This window comes from Lissotriton vulgaris, chromosome 4_1 (assembly GCF_964263255.1).
Source record: "Lissotriton vulgaris chromosome 4_1, aLisVul1.2, whole genome shotgun sequence".
NCBI lineage: Eukaryota > Metazoa > Chordata > Amphibia > Caudata > Salamandridae > Lissotriton > Lissotriton vulgaris.
In genome coordinates, this window is record NC_141691.1 from 36970737 (window position 1) to 36991690 (window position 20954).

General features: G+C 44.3%; 1 protein-coding gene across 1 annotated transcript in view; it reads right to left on the minus strand.

Moving 5' to 3' along the window:
• Nucleotides 1-20954, minus strand: part of LOC147718296 (nicotinamide N-methyltransferase-like) — a 75067-nt gene that overhangs the window by 30602 nt on the left and 23511 nt on the right. Inside the window, exon 2 of the mRNA XM_086918256.1 lies at nucleotides 19486-19693. Coding sequence (XP_086774382.1) covers nucleotides 19486-19693 — 208 coding nt within the window. The remainder of the gene's footprint in view (nucleotides 1-19485; nucleotides 19694-20954) is intronic.

Below are 20954 nucleotides of genomic sequence, written 5' to 3' on the forward strand. Positions count from 1 at the left end.
AGATGGTTAGAATTGCTTCGCAGGGTTTCCCGCCAAGCCGCTTAGCAAAACCTAAGATTGCGGGAGATGATCTTCTAACGGTGTTGACTTTAGAATTAATTTGGGGAACCCAAGCACCTCTGTCATCAAATACTACACCCAAGTATGTAAAAACATTAACTCTGGAGATCACACTACCGTTACAAATGAAGTTTTTTGTACCATACTTTCTAGCTCCCATTGTCATCACATGTGATTTTCCCACATTGATCACTAGGTCCAAGGACTTCATAAACTCACCAAAAGAGTTTAATAGCCTTTGTAAGCCCAGTGGTGTCCGAGCCAAAAGTACAGTATCATCTGAGTACAGGAGTACGGGTGTCGGCGTCCCTACCATACGCGGTATATCAAGCGTTGCCTTCCCCAGTGCGTCTTCCAGAGAATGTATGTAGAGGGTAAATAAAATTGGGGTTAATATACACCCTTGGCGTACCCCTCTCACTGACTTAAATCTTGCTGAGCATTTACCCTCCTGGGACATTCTTATTGAGGCATATAAATCTTTAAGTAAATCTGCCAGGAAGTACACAAACGCCTTATCGAGACCCAGGTCCATTAGTATTGTCCACAGCCTTAACCTATTGACTAGGTCAAAGGCTGTGGACAAATCCATGAACCCCAAATAAACCGAGCCTCTAGAGGCAACCGTGTATTTATTTATTATTAAGTGCAAGTTAAGGCACTGGTCTTCGGTCCCTCGACCCGCCCTGAACCCGTATTGAGCATTAGAAAGCAGGTCTTTCTTTGAAACCCAGTCATCTAGTTTTGCCAAAATAACTTTCCCTAAAATTTTGAAGGACGAATATAAAAGAGATATGGGCCTATAGCATCTAGGGTCCTCTCTTTGCCCCTTTTTAAATACGGGAATAATTGTTGAACATGACCATGTTGCAGGGAACCCAGAGCTTACTGCGGAATTGAATACATTTGTTAAAAGTTTGGCCCAATAGCTAGGGTTGTCTTTATACATATCCACAGGAACACCATCGGGCCCGGGGGCCTTACCTCCAGATGTGGTCATAATGGCCTTCTCGGCCTCCTCAACCTGGAAACCGATTTGTGGCCTAGATGATGTAATTGGGACGGCTTCAAAGGGTTCTACAGCCAAGTCGCTACCATATATAGATTTAAAACGGCATAACCAGTCCTCCTCTGTGATGTTAACTTCTAACATACAATTATCTACGCTGGAGAACAGAGGGGTATTGACGATGGCCCAGAACCTAGAGCTATCCCTCATTGTCGCCTTGTCCATTAGGGCTTCCCATGCCTCCCTTTTTAGTTCATTTTTGCGCGCTTGCACTATAACTTTATATTATTTCCTTAAACGTGCAAACTGCAATTAATCCCTAGGTATTTTTATAAGGGCCTCTAGAAGCAATCTATGTGCTCTTGAGCAATTACTGTCAAACCACCCCTTAACAGGGGTTTTATTTTGACGGGTTTTTACCGTAGGTTCTTTATCTACTAGGAGACAAATGGCTTCAAATGAAGAAATTACTTCCCCCCCTGGCTGGAAGAATCCAGGCAAATATTTAGTTCATTACCAGCTTTTTGATTAATAATATTAGCAAAGTCTTGCGGAATAACTTTGCTCAACTTTAGTCTCCTCCCTTGATCTTTAGTTTTAAGGGCGGTTATTGCTCGTGTGTTGGTTGGTTTGTTAAGGAAATTATTGCTATTGTCCAGTTCCAGGACTACCGGGTTGTGGTCACTGAAGACAGATACAACAGCATTATAGAAGATCACGTAACTTAGTAATCCTAGGGAAATAAATATATAATCGATAATTTATTCAGACTCCCTCGCAGAGTATGTTACTACACGGTCCTTATTATCGTGAAATCCAGGTTCATAAATGTCAACCTTTGAAATAAGTTCCTCCAGTGCCTCCCCTCTAGAAATATGTTCAAAGTGTTGGACTACTGAGTGTGCAGGGCCATCCAGCTCTTGATATTGACATTTAAAATTACACAAATGAATATTAAAATCCCCCATTAAAATGTAATCGACAAAAGTGGACTATTTCTTTTTGTAACCTTTGAAAAAGATGCCTAGTGAGCAAAGATGCTCATTAGGTTGCCCATCTAGAATAGAATTATAAAAATTGACTAACAGAAGTTTTGAATTATTTTTCCTAGTTATTTCCACTATTAAATAGTTATCAGAGGTGGTGTCTAGCTTTTTGACGGTCCCAGCTATGTTAACTGATAACAGGAGTAAAAGACCCCCTTATCTCTCCCTGCTATCGAGCTACACGCGGGAACAAAATATGAGGAATAACCAGTCACCCAGAAACAACACCCCCTATCCCAGGTCTCCTGTAACGCAATGATATCATACTGCTTTAAAAAGTTGAGCCAAATATAATCTTCTCTTTTTGAACGTAGCCCCACGATGTTCCAGCTCAGTAGTTTTACCTTCATCTCCCCTCCTTAACAGATGATACTTCATGGTGATGTGTTATTTGGGGCCTACTCTGAGGGCCAGTCAGTCTATCTCTCCCCCCTGGGACAGAGGGGAGAAATGGTTCTGTAGGACCAGGCCCTCCGAGTTCTTGCGACCAAGCTCACTAAGTGTCTTTGGACGTAATCCCGTTTTAATGGTTGCCCAACTGTAATGGTTGCCCAACTGTAAGTCTGAGTTCTAGCAGGATAAGAAGGTGAAATATACATAGGGTGCTTCAAGTTAGCTATATTCCTGGCCTTGGGAGGCCTCACTCCCATAGTGCATAATCTAGCATCTGGGTAAAAAAAGCCCAGAGGTAGTGCTCGAATCTCTTCATCCAGGGTGTCTAATTGTGAAGCATCCCAAAAGGGGCAACAAGCCTCATCCAGATTAGCAAAATTAACAATAAGGCAATCTCCTTTTATAGATTTTTTTGTTCGGCCCAACCATCCCACCCGCCTCCCAGTAAATATGCTACGAGACATATTCTTTTCCCCTGAGCAGTTTTTATCACACCAAGTCTTAATGTTTTTTAATAAGGTCTCAGGTGATTCCCTCTCACCAACAGCAAGGGGAGGGATGTTGACAATAATAGCAACATACGGGATAACCTCCTGGGGCAAATTAATGGTCGGTTGGGTGATCAGTGGTTTTCTTATAATGGGGCCTTTCCTTGTATGTTTTTCCCTGGACAATAAAGGTTGACCCTGTGGCTCAGGTCCCTTAATAGCTTGATTTGGATGGGGGGGGTGGATTATTACCAGGGGACTCTGCAAGAGACATATCCACAGTGGTTGGTGGGACTAGGCTCTCAATCCGTTCGCTGAATTCATTAGAGGATTGAGCCCTCAAAGGAGTCATAGTGACACCCGGGACTACAAGGGGTAAATAATATTTAGCTATCATAAAGGCATTCAAGCGTTCACATTTTTTTAGAATCCTCGCAACACAGTCTTTTAAAGTCTCAATAATGTCACTCACAATAGTTGTCAATACAGTTTCCACTTTTTCAGTAAGTATAGTTTCCACCATATCCTTGATTGAAGATTCGAGTGGACTCAGGGTAACAGGTACTTTGGCCATCAAATCCTTATTCAAGGTCTTCCCCTTTTTCTGTTGTCTTTTGCACGATTCCTTGCTGGCTTTGAAGTCTCTACTACTGGGCTAATACTGGGTACAGTGACGCAAATCCCTTGGGGTGGTCTGTTAAAGGGGTTACATCTGTAGTAACAGTGGGGTTGGGATGTTCAATTATGACCCTAGGCTCCAGTGGTACCTGGTGCTTAGCTGAATTACCCCCCTCCTTAGTGTTGCAATTGTCGATTTCCAGTCCCAGTTCGCGTTCAGTGTTCGCTATTTCGGTATTCAAAGCCCCTACAGCCGTGGTCAAGTAGGAAATGATACTAGATGCATTTCTGGGAACTTTAGCCTTTATTCCCCCTCCACTGGTGGGTGACGGCAATTTGCGCTCACCCATGTTCTGGAGATGTTAGGGAGATGGCCCGTCCCGTCCCTCATCGTCCCCGGACGGCCACAGATGGCCCGCCCTCTGCCCGGGCTCCGACCGGCACCGTCCCGCGCATGTCCGCGACGAGGAGGTAGCAGCTGATCTTTATGCGCCTCCGTGCGCGCTCCACCAGGAAGTGGGTGGTTCTGGCCCCTGTGGACGCTTTGAGCTGTAATCTTCCCCCACAGCGGCCGTGCGGTGTTACATGCAGCGGCGGCGGAGAAGAACACACAGCGTCAGGGCCCCAGCGATGATGATAGGAGTATGCGTGGCAGGTTAGTCTGGCCCCCAATCCGTGTGGCGATGTCCCCCCCAGTCAGTAGTGGGAATAGTATGTGTATTAAATGTACTAATTCATTTTCTGTTGTTATGCATTTTATTATTATGTTTTGTTTATTCTAAATTATAATATGTGTCAATATTAATATTTGTTAATTGTAAAATTATTTTAAGTTTAAAGATTTTTAAATAGTTTATTGTTTTCTTTTTTTTAATTTTAAAGATTTTTAAATAGTTCATTGTTTTCATTTAATAAAAACAATTAATAGATTTTATATTATTAGAATATAACTGCCGTGTTTTGTATCTCCCAACAACTGTTGTGACATAAGGACACACTCACATTGGATGATGATTCACAGAATGCTTTATTTTGAAACCAGCAAAATGCATTCCAAAGATTATTGGCCGACGCGTTTTGAAGCATCCAGGCTTCTTTTTTAAAGGCACTGCTTTTGGAAATCATAGCGGTGTTGACAAACAGGTATTTACGGTACAAAATGTGGTGCTGATGGACGGAGCATCTGAATCAATCAAACACTCACACCCAGTCAAAAGATCTGGGTTTAATCCATCACCGTTCTTTAGCCCACTCTGCCACCCCAGTTCAAACATGGCCATATGCAAATCAGTCTGCCACTGTGCCTCATGGGTACAGTCCAACCCGAACTGCCAAGCCATGTCTTCCCTGGACCGGAAACAAGCTTCCGAGGACCGGTTTCTGGCATTCCAGCCGTCTTCAGCCCGGCTTGCTTGAATCAAGTGGCAAAATGAGCAAGGGACTCACGTCTGAGCATACCCTGCCACACTTATGGTGGCCAAAAGCGGTACAAAAGGGGGTGGTGATGGACTGAGCATCTGAATCAATCAAACACTCACACCCAGTAAAAAGATCTGGGTTTAATCCATCACTGTTCTTTAGCCCACTCTGCCACCCCAGTTCAAACATGGCCATATGCAAATCAGTCTGCCACTGTGCCTCATGGGTACAATCCAACCCGAACTGCCAAGCCATGTCTTCCCTGGACCGGAAACAAGCTTCCGAGGACCGGTTTCTGGCATACCAGCCATCTTCAGCCCGGCTTGCTTGAATCCAGTGGCAAAGTGGGCAAGGGACTCACGTCTGAGCATACCCTGCCACACTTATAGCGGCCAAAAGCGGTATAAAAGGGGGTGGTGATGGACGGAGCATCTGAATCAATCAAACACTCACACCCAGTCAAAAGATCTGGGTTTAATCCATCACCGTTCTTTAGCCCACTCTGCCACCCCAGTTCAAACATGGCCATATGCAAATCAGTCTGCCACTGTGCCTCATGGGTACAGTCCAACCCGAACTGCCAAGCCATGTCTTCCCTGGACCGGAAACAAGCTTCCGAGGACCGGTTTCTGGCATTCCAGCCGTCTTCAGCCCGGCTTGCTTGAATCCAGTGGCAAAGTGAGCAAGGGACTCACGTCTGAGCATACCCTGCCACACTTATGGCAGCCAAAAGCAGTACAAAAGGTTATTTAGGCATTTGTTAATTACCCTCCGGTGTGATTCCTTGATGGGTAAGTTCAAAATGCATGCTGGTATCTGTAGTGTGCACCACAACAATTCTTTCCCTTTGTTGGGTTCCATTAGTTCCAAAACAATTATGCAATTTAGAAACCCCTCCAGTGGGCCTCAGGCAGCATTCCGGTTTCCCTTTTATAGGATCTCCTGTGCCAATTTGGTGCTTGACATAGTTTCCAGCTCCTCTGGCCCTCATTTCAATCTTATGGTGGTGCTGTCCTTCGCGGCTGGAACCGCAGTGATTTGTATCTCCCAACAACTGCCCTGATGAAAGGACGCATTCACACAGGATGATGATTCACATAATTCTTTATTTTGAAACTGGCAAAATGCATTCCATAGATTATTGGCTGACAGGTTTCGAAGCCTCCAGGCTTCTTTTTCAAAGGCACTACTTTTGGAAATCATGGCGGTGTTGATGTACATGTATTTAAACATTTGGTAATTGCTCTACTCGGGGTATTCCCTGATGGGTAAGTTCACAATGCATGCTGGTATTTGTAATGTGCGCCACAACAATTTTTCCCTTTGGTGGGTTCTGAGAGTTCCGAATCAATTATGCAATTTGTAAAGCCCTCCAGTGGGCCTCAGGCAGCATTCCGGTTTCCCTTTTATAGGATCTCCAGTGCCAATTTGATGTTTGACATAGTTTCCAGCCTCTACAGCCCAATTTTAAATTACAGTGATGCAGTCATAAACAAAGTTTTTGAATTTTTGAATACCCCACCACAGCCCCAAACCCTCCTTTTTAATGGTGGAATATGTTAGCTCAGCTTCTGGCAAAATCCTAGAAGCAACAGCATTTAGTTCTTCATTAACCTTTCTTCTCCTTTGCAATAATACAGCTCCCAAGTAAGCATGGGTGGAAAATCCGTTTCGCTCGCGGATTTTGCGGATTTTCGGTAAATTCGCAATCCGCGAGATCCGCGAATCTCCCGCAAAATCCGCAAATCCGCGAGCAGCGGATTTTATGGCTTGCTCGCACTGTTCGCGTGAGTTCGCGGCTTGCCAGTACAACTTCGCACCCCGCGAGTAAGTGCTAAATTGCAGAAATACGATCTTAGCAAAACTGAAACTACCTACCAGGTTCAAAAGTTCAGGCTCATCATTAGTAGCCATTTCCTGTAGTGCTTCCTGAGGGGCCCCTCCAGAGTTCAGTTGCCAGTTGCAACTATTATGTGACCCTGCTCTGAACCTCAGAATAGTTACACATATGCCACAAAGGTCCTGAATTACAGCTAAGGGAGACAAGCAGGATCCAGACTGGAAGTTAAAATCCATTAATCAGCCCCTAATTCATTATTGTCAGTTGGGGCAGGGCAGGTGTTGTAACTAATTTTGCAACAATGAAAGCACTTAGCAAGTGCAAAAGATCACTAATCAGGAAGCACTAAGGAAGCAGGTGCCAGCTAAAAAAATATTCTGTGACACATTAATCAGCCCCAAATTAATTCAGGTCACTTGAGGCAGGGAAGGTGTGCTTTGCTTTGCCGAAAATAATGTACACTGGACAACCAGAGGGTGTGGTGATGAAACAGAGGGTGGCATGGGTGGGCCAGAGGGTGGCATGAGTAGTCAGAGAGTGGCAGTGGTGACAGAGAGTGGCAGTGATGGTGAAGAGTGTCCCAAACAGGCTGGACACGTAGAAACAACAAGTTCGCAAAACTTGCGACCCGACAGGTAAGTTCGCAAATTGCGAAATTGTAAAAACCCTCGCGAACTGGCAGAAACACGCGCGAACACAAAAAAAAAAAATCCGCAAATTCGCGGGAATTCACGGATTTTGCGGATTGCGAGTTCGCAAATCCGCAAAATTCGCAAACGCGAGATTCGCAAAATTCGCCCATGCTTACTCCCAAGCCATGATTGCTGGCATTGGTTTAATAGTGCACGCATCATTGGTATCAACCAACTTGAGTGGGTGAGCTCTCAACCACATCTGATCTGACAAAAAGTCGCAATTTACTCCTTACTTCAAGCTTATATATAACACAACAGTTGTGCTTGAAAAGGTTTCATCAAACTTAGCGGAGTACCACTTGGAAAGGACCTACGCTAGTGTTTATCTTTGGCAACACAAAGAGATGATGTACAGAAAGCTGAACATTATCAAAGATCTACTCACATTGAATTGTTTGCTCTCCATGATATTATAGTTTAGACCCAGCCATAGGCAAATCAGTCTTATCCCTGCTCCCCATGGGGACAATTCAGCTTGAACTGCCAGGCTAGGTCTTCCCTGGACCAGAAAAAGTATCCTGGGACTGGCTTAGAGGTATCTCCCCTCATCAACCAGGCTATCTTGATTCAAGAGGATGGGACCTATGTCTGGGCATGCCCTTCCCACTCAGGGCAACTATAGCAATACAAAAAGATGATGGACGGAATGCTTAACATTGTCAAACATTTGCCCACAGGGCTGAGATCTGAGCCTTAATTGTATTTCCACCTGTCCCAGAATGCTAGTTTTCAGGTCCATGGAGGACCGAGCCTGGCAGATCCAGAACACAACTCAGACAAGGAGGACTTTAATTGGGGTAATGAAGATGTAAGGATGTCATCAGTGATGTCATCAGTGATGTCACTGACCATGTCATCAGTGATGTATTATGTGACGTCATCAGCAGTGCATTGCAGAGGTGCAAGTTATAGTTAGCTGAACTAACTTTAACAGGGGAATTTTTCTGCTTTTATACAAGTGAAATGTCCACCTAACTATAACTTTCCCTAAAACCTATGCTTTTATCAGTGAATTTCTAAGGTTTTTTTAAATGCTAATTTCTAACTATAACATGCCTGAAACTATGGTTTTTTAAGTGAATTTCTAAGGTTTTTTTAAATGATAGTTTCTAAAAATGCTTACAGAGGTAGGGCATGTGAAGAAAGAAGAAAAAATGCACAGAAAGAAGCAAAAGAAATGCAGTAATAAGCAACAGAAGACCACGAAGACGAAGAAAAGTGCAGGCAAAAGGAAGACATGTGCGTAAAGAACCAACAGAGGAGCAGAAAGAGGACTTGTTGCAAAATCATCCTGTGCCCACAACTTTTTCAGACGGGTACATATGGTAACTAACACTTGGAATACAGGAAACACACCTACATACACTATGGAAGACTATGCTTTGGGGTACCCCTTTGTTTAGCATGATTGCATTTGTTAGGCCCTAGTACATAATAGCTGTGTGACGCAGAAGGGGTGTGTTGCAGTGGCTCCGGACCCTCGTTCCTTGGTGGATCTTTCCCCTGCTGAAATCCTACACCTCGTGGCCCCCTGCTCCGCGGGAGCCTCTCGTGTCGGTGTCATCCCGGGAGTACTGTCAACCTGCTTACCGGACTTGGGGGCAAAAGCTTCCTGTGCAGCACGACTACCAGGCTCTTATCGGGACTGTGAGGACCAGCGGGCAGTGCGCCCTAATTCACCACAGCTGGTCCTCTTCCCGCCTCCTCCCTGAACAGTAAAACTGGGGGCAGGACTGTGATTACCTGTGTGGCGCAGAAGGGGTGTGTTTCCTCTCCCTATATAGTCACACCTCTATTCCCGTCCCGCGGGACGCGTGCGGACGCGCCAGGGTGAAGCCCGGGGAAAGGGCGGGTCGTCTGTGGCCATCCGGGGCTGGCGGGGGCTTGGCTGGGCCACCCCTCTAACATCGTGAGTGCAATGATATTTGATTGTAAAGTCATTTAATTACTCTCTGTATCCCTTTTGTGCCAGACTGTAAATCCCGCATTTTCGCATTTTGTCAAAATTGCTTATTTTTGATTACATCATTTCCTATATTGAATTTCTTTGTAGGAAACTATGAGCCGTATTAATAGTCTAGGCAGGCCATCACTGGCAGGGGGAAGTATAAGGGGGACTCTAAAATGCATTTATCACTAGGGCTGCTTCCGTATTGGAAAAAGAGATTGCTCTAATGGAAAAATGATTGACCCAGGAGCTTATGAGCAAAAAACGCTCTTCTTTAGGGGAAATAAAATCAGTAGTAACTCCACTTAGACAGAACCTCGATGAGACCCCTCGACTTACTGACAATTTACACACTGTAAATGATCTATCACGGTCACCACAGCTAGAATTGATAACAAATAATTCAGACAAAGTGGAGTCACTGTTAGAAATGACCCCAAGTTTGCTTCCTCCCCCAGTAGTAAGAACTTCTAAAAAAGGACCCACTAGAAGTGAGGCCCAGCCATAAAAATGTATCGCCCCGCCCTCAAAGAAGAGGAAACTTCGGAGCAAGGAACAGTGTGACAATGGTCATAAACGGAGGCCCATAACTAAAGCTCAACCAAAAAGACCATCTGCCACTACCCCTGATTTCACCATGACCGAAAAACCTTCATCACATTTATAAATGTAAATGTACATGTATTTATATAGCGCAAATCACCCACATTGCAGGCATCTATGCGCTTGCTTAGGGAACCCGTCCTGGTATTCCCCTGTGAGATACCTCGGCAGGGTATCCACAAGGTGAAAGCCAGGCATCCCGCCGCAAGGGGCCGTTGTGGAGATTAAGCAAGCTATTGCCCAGAGTCACAGAGTGTGAACCCGTGAGTCGAGTAGGCCCCGGAGCGAGAATTATCGAGTCCGTGGAAATATTGAGCCCAACCCCCGAAGGGGCGGGGAATTGAACCCTGGTCCAGGGCCGATCTCAGCTTCTGGGTCTACCGCCTCTAACCCCTGAGCCACACTTCAACCTGAAAAATGAATTGTTGCCTAGTATAGAAAAATTGGTTAAATATCTAATCCTTTCCCTAATAGAAAGGGTAAAGAGAATAAGTGAACAGCTAGGCACGGTGGAAAAGGAAGTGGTAAAGACCTCCTTGTTGCTAAGTAACCAACATGACGTCTGTTCTGGGTTAAAAGTCAACGAAGAAGGTAATAACCCATTATCTGAATCTCTTGCTAAGGGCCAGAATCCCCCCCCTACGCAGAAGAAAATAGTCCCCAAAGTAGCACAAACACCTAAATTGAGTAACCAAAAAACGAGAGATATTGTAGAAACAACTAATAAACCCAATTTAGTTGCAAAAGAGGGTAAGGGGCCCAGTGAGCCAAAAAACGTAAATAGTTCAAATAATAGAAGAGTGGATTTATCCCCGGAATCCGCTCCTTACGTTGTGATTATGGCAGGAGTTCCGGTTCTACCTGTAGGGGTAAGGGAAGGCGAACAAGCCCTTAAAAATAAAGTAATATTTTGGCTGTGTAAAAACAGACCCTTGCCAGATCATATTAACTGAGAAATTCTAAGTGTTAGGCGTGATAATTGGATTGGCACTAGGCCCAAAGACAGAACAGGAGATATTATCATCATTAATTTTAAAGACTCAAGAGCAGTCAGACATATTGGTGACTGATGTAATATAGGAGGCTGTGAAGGTATTTCAACGCACCATCTAAGGTATTTTTACCCCAAACTCAGTTTTTGAATCCTCAAGGTTCCTTTTTAGGACACAGGGCATTAAATAGGCATAGTACAGGACTCAATGGTTACACTCATCGAACTTTCAACTATCCACAAAAACTAATTTAGGGAAATCGGGTTGCAAATGGGCATAATATGGATCACTATTGTTTTAATATCACAACATTTAACCAATTCTCGTTGCTATATGGGTTGGAAGTAAGCATGGGCGGAAAATCTGTTCCGCTCGCAGATTTTCAGTAAATTCGCAATCCGAATTTCCTGCAAAATCTGCAAGCGGAACAGATTGGGTCAAAAGTTCAAGCTGACTTTTTGTAACTATTTTAGAATGGCACCGGCAAGCTGCCAGAGCCTCTATAATAGTTACAGAAAGTAAGCTTCAACAGGAAGCACTAATAGATAAAGTAAAGCAGGTGCTAGAGTTGAATCTCAAATTCAGTTACACAATCATTAATCATCCCAAACTTGCGGTGATTAATGACTGTGTAACTTAATTTGACCTTCAACTCAAGCACCTGCTATACTTTATCTAATAGTGCTTCCTGTTGAAGCTGACCTATGGCTGAGGGCAGAAGGGCACAAAGTGGGACAGAGGGCATGAGACAGCAGAAGGCAAAAGGGCACAGAAACCAGTGGGGCAGAGGGTAAAAGGGCACAAACAAGAGTGGGGCAGAGGGCAGAAATGCACAAAAACAATTCCTACAGAGGGCAGAAGGGCAAAAAAAATGAGAGGGTGGTAGTGATGACCCAGGCAAAAAAAAACGCGAACACGCAAAGCTCCCCGCGAATACGCAAAGTTCCCCGCGAACACGCAAAATTCGCAAATTTTGCGGATCTCGAATTCGCGAATCCGCAAATTCGCGGATCGCAAATTTGCAAAATTCGCCCATGGTTAGTTGGAAGATGTGGATTGAATCCAGCGCATTGGCAGTGAGAAGTTGTCCACATCCGCCAGTCAAGAAATCTCTGATATTATACTTATTGCAAATAACGGGGAGAGGGAAGGGGAACCCTCTAGTAGACATGAGTATGACTGCCCGGGAGAGTTTTCAAATGGCCATGAGCAAACTAGCTCTAGTATAGTAGACAAAGGAGCGTTGATATTAGCTAATGTAAAAGATAGAGAACCAGCTCCAACTTCGAATAATATTCACTCTTGGAAAATAGCTGGATTGCAAAAAAAATGGCTATTCCTGAATGGAACAATTTTATTGATTCATGTAATATTTGTATGTTCCAAGAGACATGGAGCATGGTTCCGCTCCATAAAAATGGGTATGCCACTTACTTTATCCCCGCAACTACGTTAGGAAGAGGAGGACCATTGGGTGGTCTACTCATATGGATCAGTGTGGCATTGAATTGGGCTATCACTGTCCGCAATTTGCCCTCAAATGATTTATTACACCTATCCCTGAGGGGACCGATGGGGGGAACCACATTTAACTGTTTTGTGTAAATGCTAGAGGCTCTAAGGGTGGGCAATTGTCACCGACAATAACCCTACTTGATGAAACATTGGCGTGAATCCCACCAAGGTCTAAAGTGATAGTAGGAGGCGATTTTAACTGCACATATGAACCCTTAGATGATGAGAAGATAGTTGGACTTAATGCAGACAACTGGAAGCAATCTGGTCAATTTAAAGCCTATTAAGAAGTGGTCGGCTAGAGCAATACAGATAAATGCTCTAACACTAGAGCACTCAATGGGAGGACTGTCTCAGATCCTGATGGGGATATGACATATAATAGACTGGGATGTCCTTCACGTATAGACTATATATTGATGGACATACAATCTTGGGATAGTTTGGTAGATATGGTGGTGAGGCCATCTCAGGACAGTGATCATAACTCACTCTGTATGAGCTTTACCTGGGGGAATAAGATTAACACAATGAATACCCCGAGGATGATTCCTAAAGAAGTTATCCCTACAAATTGTAATCGGAAAGTAAATTGGAGTAGGGTTAGCTGTGAGGAAGGGAAATTAAAAAGTATCAAGGAATTGGTATATGCAGAGATTAGAAAGTTAACATCTAGTAGCCTAATACAGCCCATTTCACACGATTATAAACCAATGGATTCTTTTAAGATTCTAATAGACAAAATAGGAGAAAGGGCCCGAATAATACTAAAACCTCGAATGGCACCCCTTGGTACACTGCCGAGTGTAGGGCAAAGAGGAAGGCAATAACAGCTGCCATTAAAAGTAATGACCCTCCAGCAGTAAGAATAGCTAGAAAGGAATACAGTAGGATTATCAAAGTAGCTGAGAGGAACTGGAAGAAGGATCATTGGCAGCAACTTACACTTGCTGCCAATGCAAAAGATTCAACCCAGTTTTGGAATCCGGTCAATAAATTGGAAAGAAGTGGGGTCGAGGCAATGCCAAATCGTGTAACAGAACGACAGTGGCATGCCCATTTTTTCAAATTGTATTGTGGGACTGAAGATCTATAGCAATTTATGGGGGTCTATAACAATAATGATATGGAAAAACAAACGCAGCTAGAAATCTTTGTCCCCCGGGAAGTGCAGGATGCTATTACCAATATAATACCAGGTAAGGCGGCAGGTCCGGATCTACTGCCGGGTGACCAACTTCTGCATGACCCTAAATTATCGTCCTACCTCATTGCACATTTAATGAATTTAGTCATGGCTGTACATCCAGTCCCAGAATCCTGCAAAGGTGCTGAAGTTATTACTATATATAAAAAAAGGTGACACAGAGGACCCTGCCAACTACAGACCTATAAGTTTAATAGACACAATCCTGAAGGTAGTTAGCAGGGTCATAGTTAATAGAATTGAGACATGGCTCTATGAGGACAACATTTTAACCCATTTCCAGGCGGGCTTTATGAAAAATGTAGGCACGTTGGACCAGGTTTTCAGGTTTTGTGCAGTATACTGGAAATCTGTGACCATCGCAAAGGGTAGCCTATATTTGGCCTTCATTGATTTAAAAACAGCATTTGATGTAATCCCCCGTGCTGAACTCTGGAAGATTTTGTTGGCCATGGGGTTTCCATGTCATTTCCTGCAGTTCGTTGTTAGGCTTAATGAAGATACCTATGCCAGAATCCGGTGGGGTAGTCAAGATCAACTTACAGAGAGGGTGCCAGTCAGCAGAGTGCTTCGCCAGGGCTGTGTTATGGCTCCGACACTGTTCTCCCTCTTTATTAATGGGGTGGTAGACCATTTGAAGGAGGACTCCGTGGATGACTTAGTCCTGGCAGGGGAGAAAACACCTACCCTCCTCTTTGCTGACGACACGGTCCTGATGTCAAAAACCCCTTCGGGTCTACAGAAACTGCTTGATCGATTCAGTGTGTTCTGTGATGAGCAAGGGCTACCCATCAACACCTTTAAAACAAAGTTGATGGTGCTAGCCTTAAAAAAGGTTAGGAAAGCCATCTTACTCTAAATGGGGCCGCTTTGGAGGTGGTTGAAGAATTTGACTATCTGGGAGTCAGATTATGTAACAACATGAAATGGGATTCTTATTTAGCAAAAATGCTCCTGAATCTTAAAAGGGTTTCTGGAGTAATATTGAGGAACCAGCGCCTATCGATTAGCAGGCCAATAGCTCCGGCCCTTGCAGTCTATGAGGGAAAGGCACTAGCTGAGGTGGTTTATAACTCTGAACTGTGGGGAGGAGATAATACAATGGACTTGGTAAGAGCTGTGAACAAGTTTGTGAGAGACTTAGTTTCACTGCCCAATTCAACCCCTCTAAGACCCCTTTATATCTACTTGGGTAAGAGATCAATTGGAGACATAGTACACCTCCGCCCCTTGCTGTTCTGGGTGTGCCTAAGAAGGACACCAGAACTGGCTAAATACGCTTTGGTGTTGGATGAATTGATTAATTTGAATGTCTCCAATAAAATAAAATGGCTCAATAAACTAAAACAGTTGGTGATGAATCCGGGAATGACAGAATTTTGAGTTTCTCAATCACCACCTCATAAACAAATTGTCAAAAAAAATTACTGGGAGTGGGTGGAGGCCGAGGAACTAAAAAGTACAAAGTGGGGATCACTAACCAATCAATTTCGGGAACATAAACCAACCAGGGAGTTAGAGCCACTCTTGGACTACATCCAAATTTCTAGAGACAGATCACTCTTTTTGAAAATGAGATACGGCACACAGGAGTGAGAGACTACAATGTTACTTGTCTAGGCTGTTCATGCAAGAAGGAGTCTTTACCTCACTTTTTGTTTGCTTGTAGGGCTTATAAATTACCTCGAGCTAGGTGGTTAAAACCTGTGTGCAGAGAGATGGTTGTTAGAGATTTTAGGATTGCACTACGTATCCTTCTAACTGATACATCCTCCATGTTCATTGTCTGAGGGATTGCAAAGTATCTTTCTAGTGCTTGGTTCATACGGACTAGGCTGCTAGATGCCACAAAATAGAAATCCTAACCCCTTTTAGATTGATGATTCTTACTGAAAATTTATTTTATCCTTCTGTAATTATGTTTTTATTGTAAAGAGTGTTTTTATTTTTTTTTTTAAGATGGAAATGTATAATGTATGTGATACTTTTTGTATATTGATTTTATGTTTAATGAATGCTGCACTTTTATGATATGGAAATATCGAATAAAGTATTATTACTTAAAAAATAGGGCATAGGGATTAAAACTACCTCTAAGTCAGAGGAGCAGAAATATGCTACTATAACGAGTAGTTGTGTTTGCAGAGTGGTGGTAAAATGGTGATGGGCGTCCAACCATCGCTCAGTAATTCCGCTGAGTGGGACTTGCAGGAGTGATTCTTGTCCCCCAAACTCCCTCAGGACCAAATTGGACTTCATCCCCCATCCCATAGTCTCCCACGAGGCACGTATGCAGAGTGGTAGAGAAAGGGCGCTGTGGCCTCTGAAGACGTTTTAGCAAACCCACTGTGTGGGACTTACTGGAGGTAACAAGAGGGGAATTGGCCCCCAAGGACATCCTTGGGTTCCAACTCCCAAAACTATTTCCTCCAGTCAGTCCCACACAGCAGCACTGGTAAGTACTCATACCAGGCCATGCCCACTTTGCCCACCACTCTGCAAACACTCTCCCTGGTGCGCTCTTGGATGGAGATTGAAGTCCCATACACTGCTGAGGGTAATTTAGGGGTCAACTAGCCTACTTTTTACCTCCAGTAAGCCCCACGCAGTTAGATTGGTGAGAGGTAGATAAAGGCCACGCGCCCTTTCTCCACTACTCTGCAAAGGTGCCCCCTAGCACGTTGTAAGTTGATATTTAAGTCCCCTTGAATCCTGAGGGTCCCTGGGGTCTAACTAGCCCACCAGGTCCCTCCAGTAAGTGCCACAGAGCTACATTACAGAGAGGTGTAAAAAGAGGCGCGACCAGGATCACCTCTCTGCAACGCAGCGCAGCGCAGTGGCGCTTACTGGAAGAACCTGGTGGGCTAGTTGGCCCCCAGGAGCCCTCAGGATTGAAAGGGAATTAATTCCCCAACTTAAAAAGCACCACAGGGCGCGTTTGCAGTATGTTGTTGGGAGGGGGGCCCTTCTTTTTGCTTTTTTTCGGCCCTGAGGACCTGATCCCTCAGGGCCTGAACCCTTTTTTATTTAAAGAAGATTTGGAATGGGAAAGGGCCACGTGGCCCCCCTCCCTTGGCCAATCCGGCCCTGGGGACCCCATCCCCCGGGGCATGGCTACCATTATTTAATATTTTAATTGAGGGGGCTGTGTGGCCCCCCTTCTGAGGCCTCTACTGGCCCTGGGGATCCTATAAACTAGGTGCAGCATTTTTTATGTATTTATTTTTGTGAGGGGAGCTGCGAGGCCCCCTCCCAAGCAACTTCTGGCCCCAGGGACCCCATCCCCCAGGGCCTGGCTACTTCATTGGGGAATGTGGGGGGAGCCCCAATGCCCCCAAAGTCCCTGCCGGCTCCACGCCTCCTGCGGGAGCCGGCATTGCTTTTTTACATGGAAAATCAAATATTTTAATTTTTGAAAGCGAGAGCAGGTTTCCCTGCTCTGGCTTTCAAAACCCAAACCAGTGTTTGCTATGATAGGGGGGGCGCCGCATGCCTCCCACCCTGCCATAGCAAACAGCAGTGTCCGGGTTGTGGGCACACTGGGACAGTGCAGGAGCTGACCCTGGGGGCGGTCCACAGAGCCATAACTGACTCCAGGAGGGGGGATGTGCAGCCCCCCTCCCAGCATCTGCACAGCTCCGGGGAGGTGGTGGTCCCTGGGGCTCGGGAGTTCATTACGGACCCCCCGCATTTAAATTTTAGTGTCCCGGGAGGTGGCGGTCCCTGGGGCAGTAGAGGGCTAAGTGCCCCCGCTAAATAATTAATAAAAGCCCTGGGGTGTTAATCTTGGGGCTATGGGGGCATCCAAGGCCCCCCAACAAATTAAAAAAGCAAATCCCCAGGGATATGGCAGTTCTTGGGGCTGAGGGGGGCCGTAAGCCCCGTAAATATTTAAGGAAAGCCACCGGGTGGTATTGGTCCCCGGTGCTGCAGGCCCAGCAATTTAAATGATACATGCCCCTGCGACTTGGCCCACCCAGGGGCTATATAATAATGAAGCGCTTTGTTTTTTTATTTTTGCTGGAGGATCAGCCAATTCTCCACAAATTTTGCTGATTCTTTTTATTTTTAAAAATGCTTTTTTTGGCCCGGGGGTCCCTGTGAGACCCCCTGAGCAGGCCTAGGGGGTCAGGGTATTTCTACCCTGCTCCCTTTTCTTGTTTTACACCTTTGTTTCCCTATTTTCTTGTGCTTTGCTTTTTGAGGCACAAGATGGATGCCTAAACTTCCTGGTTTGGAGTGTTGACAGAGAATTAGAATAAAGCTCATGTTCGGAAGGGTCTGCAGATCCTCTGTGCCTCTAAATATCAAACCTTTTTTTTTTGTTCTCAGCAACTACTGAACGGATTTACACCATTTAAGAAAAATATTTCTTTCGGAAACAAGGGCTACCTATATGCCAATCTTGGTGTAATTCCATTCAGCTGTATCATGTCTAATGGTTCCTATGGGTATTACTATGGAGAAAACATGTTTTAGGACCCCCCTTTTTACTCAGCTCCCGCTTGCCGAATCACACCAAAACTTTTAGGATAGGAGCGGACCGGAGCATATACATATAAGTATTCAAAAGATGTAATTACAGAGTCAAACTAACACACGTCATGTTCTGACAGCCTGTCTAGGGAGAGAAAAGAAAGCAGGCTGGGTGGGGTTTTTTTAATAATAGAAATGAACAACAGACTAACGTTTCAGAGGTCTCTCAGGAGGCAGGATCACCTTACTAATGTAAGGACTAGAACGAAGAGGTCCAATGAGGGGGTAATGTTCTAAGATGGCCAACATGTTAATAGTTTTGTTCAAAAAAAATATTTATCTCTGTCCAAATGATTAGAGGTGAAAGTTTCTAAAGGTAGTGAAGCTTGTGTACGTGAAGCAGGTAAGGCCATATGGATATTTAAAAGTATGGCAGTCAGAGTGTGAAACACATGGATTTGAATTTTTTGCTGTTTAATATATCGCTAACTCAACCCGTTGCAGAAATTTACATGAAAACCAGTTACATTATTCAAGGTCACATTCAGACAGTCCTGAAACTGGCAATGGGTTCCAAAAAGCCTGTTTTCCTGTAGTTTGCTTACACAGAATGTTGAACTACACACTCCAGAAGACGGACAGGAAAAGCATCACTGCAGCATCCGAATGCACATGGAGTCACTGATGGCCTTTCATCGTCAATTAAAAGATGAAGCCACAGCTCAGGCGTAGTTAAGTAGGCTTACTTTATTGCCAACAACCACTTCCGAGCCTTGGCAGCATCTGGTGGCAGAACATAGAGTTGTGCAACAAAAACCTATTGCCACATTCTGGGATACAGAACAACTACATTGCTGCGGTTGGAACTTAACAAAGACAGAAACATCATGATCTGGAATGTAATTTTATAGGAGGAAACATACAAAAAAATAGAGTTGAGGGGATCTTACAAGCTCTCAGTTCATCTCTGATTGTGTGTACCTGAGGCGGGATATCACAGAAGACTAGATCTATTGCAAAGCAGATTTTCATTCTTTCAAACTTTTCTCTGACAGTGATATCAATACTATTATTTTCTTACCCTCTCCTCTTGCCTTGTTTGCTCTGCTCTGAGGGCATTCACATTATTTCTAAAGGCTTTCGGATGAAAGTCTTATTAAAATGTTTGATCCTTACCCAGTGCCTTGAAGCTCACATATTTTCTTTATTGCGTCACTCCAGTCGATGGCGTCTGGTTCATTCTTTAGCCATTTCTTTACCTCCTGGATAGATTTGGCATCGGAGCAAGCATAGATGATCTCATTGAAATGCTTACAGGCTGGAAGAGTGTAGTAGATATAAGGACCACAGGAAAGGCCAATCAGGGTGTCTCCTTTCACGTCACCTGCTCAGAAAAATGTTCATACTTGAGTGAACTAAAAATCAATAATGTGTTACATGTGTCTTCCTTGTCAGCAAACAGTATTAAATGGACATAATCATTTTGTTTATCATTATTATTTATATATTTCAATTTGTAGCCTCCTCGAGTAAAATGAGTATTGCACATCCACTCTCATGCTCTGATGACCCTCCCGACCTCCCCTGATTTACCTTAGGGTGAAGGACCTACAGTCACTCATTTGAGATCAGCTCAGTATCTGGAAGTTGGAAGTGTATCTATGAATTAGGGCTCCCGGATTTTTGTATTTATGGTTTTAACATTTCCGTCTGTATTTATCCATATTTATTTGTGTGCCATCTTATTTGAATTTATCCATATTTATTGTGTGTTTCAAGAATAAATGTAGCTGTAAAATTATATATTTCTGCGTTTATTTAAATCTTGGACGTGCACTCATGCATGGATGCCTGTCACGTTTAGCAAACTAAGCAGCCACGTATAACAAAAGACTACACTCACAGGTACATATCAGCGTCATACTACAATATATATTAACATATACCTGTAATTAAACTGCATTTAATATTTAACTCTCCATGCTGTCTGCCTGCTTAGCTGTGGCCTAGAATTCATGAAAGACAGCATGGAGAGTTTTTCACAACAAGCACAATGTTCAGTATTTTTCTGCTTTGAAAAACAAAAGCAGACAGGAAACATAGGGGCTCATGCGGATATCGGGCAGATCGTCACTGCCAGTATGGCGGTGGTGATCCACCCGCAAAAAAACACCGCCCGCATAAGAATTCCCCCCGCCACATTACCATCCTGATTGCCTACCGGGCGGAAAAGCAGTTTTATATGGTGGCGGTGTTCTGTGGCTGCAATGGAACAGCAGGCAGTTTACGCCATTGGGGGCCCCCAGATATTCTGGGGGATGCACATGTGTGGTACCCCCCTGCAGTTCCATGCACAACATGGCAGGCATTGCGCAGTGCCAGCCACGTTGTGCATGGAAGTGCACATAGGGCCTTCTTGGCATGCTGGGAGCACCGCCCACCGCAATATCAAGAATGCAGGATGTGCCCGCCTATGTGGCAGGTGCATCCAAATGTCACCAACAGGACCCCCACACTAATGGCGGGCAGTCCCGTTCCACATCCTGATGACCCCCTTAGTGTTTTCTGTCTGTATTTATCTGTAAAAACCAGTAAAGTCGGAAAGACGGAAAACTTACTATTAATACATACCTTGTAGCTTCATT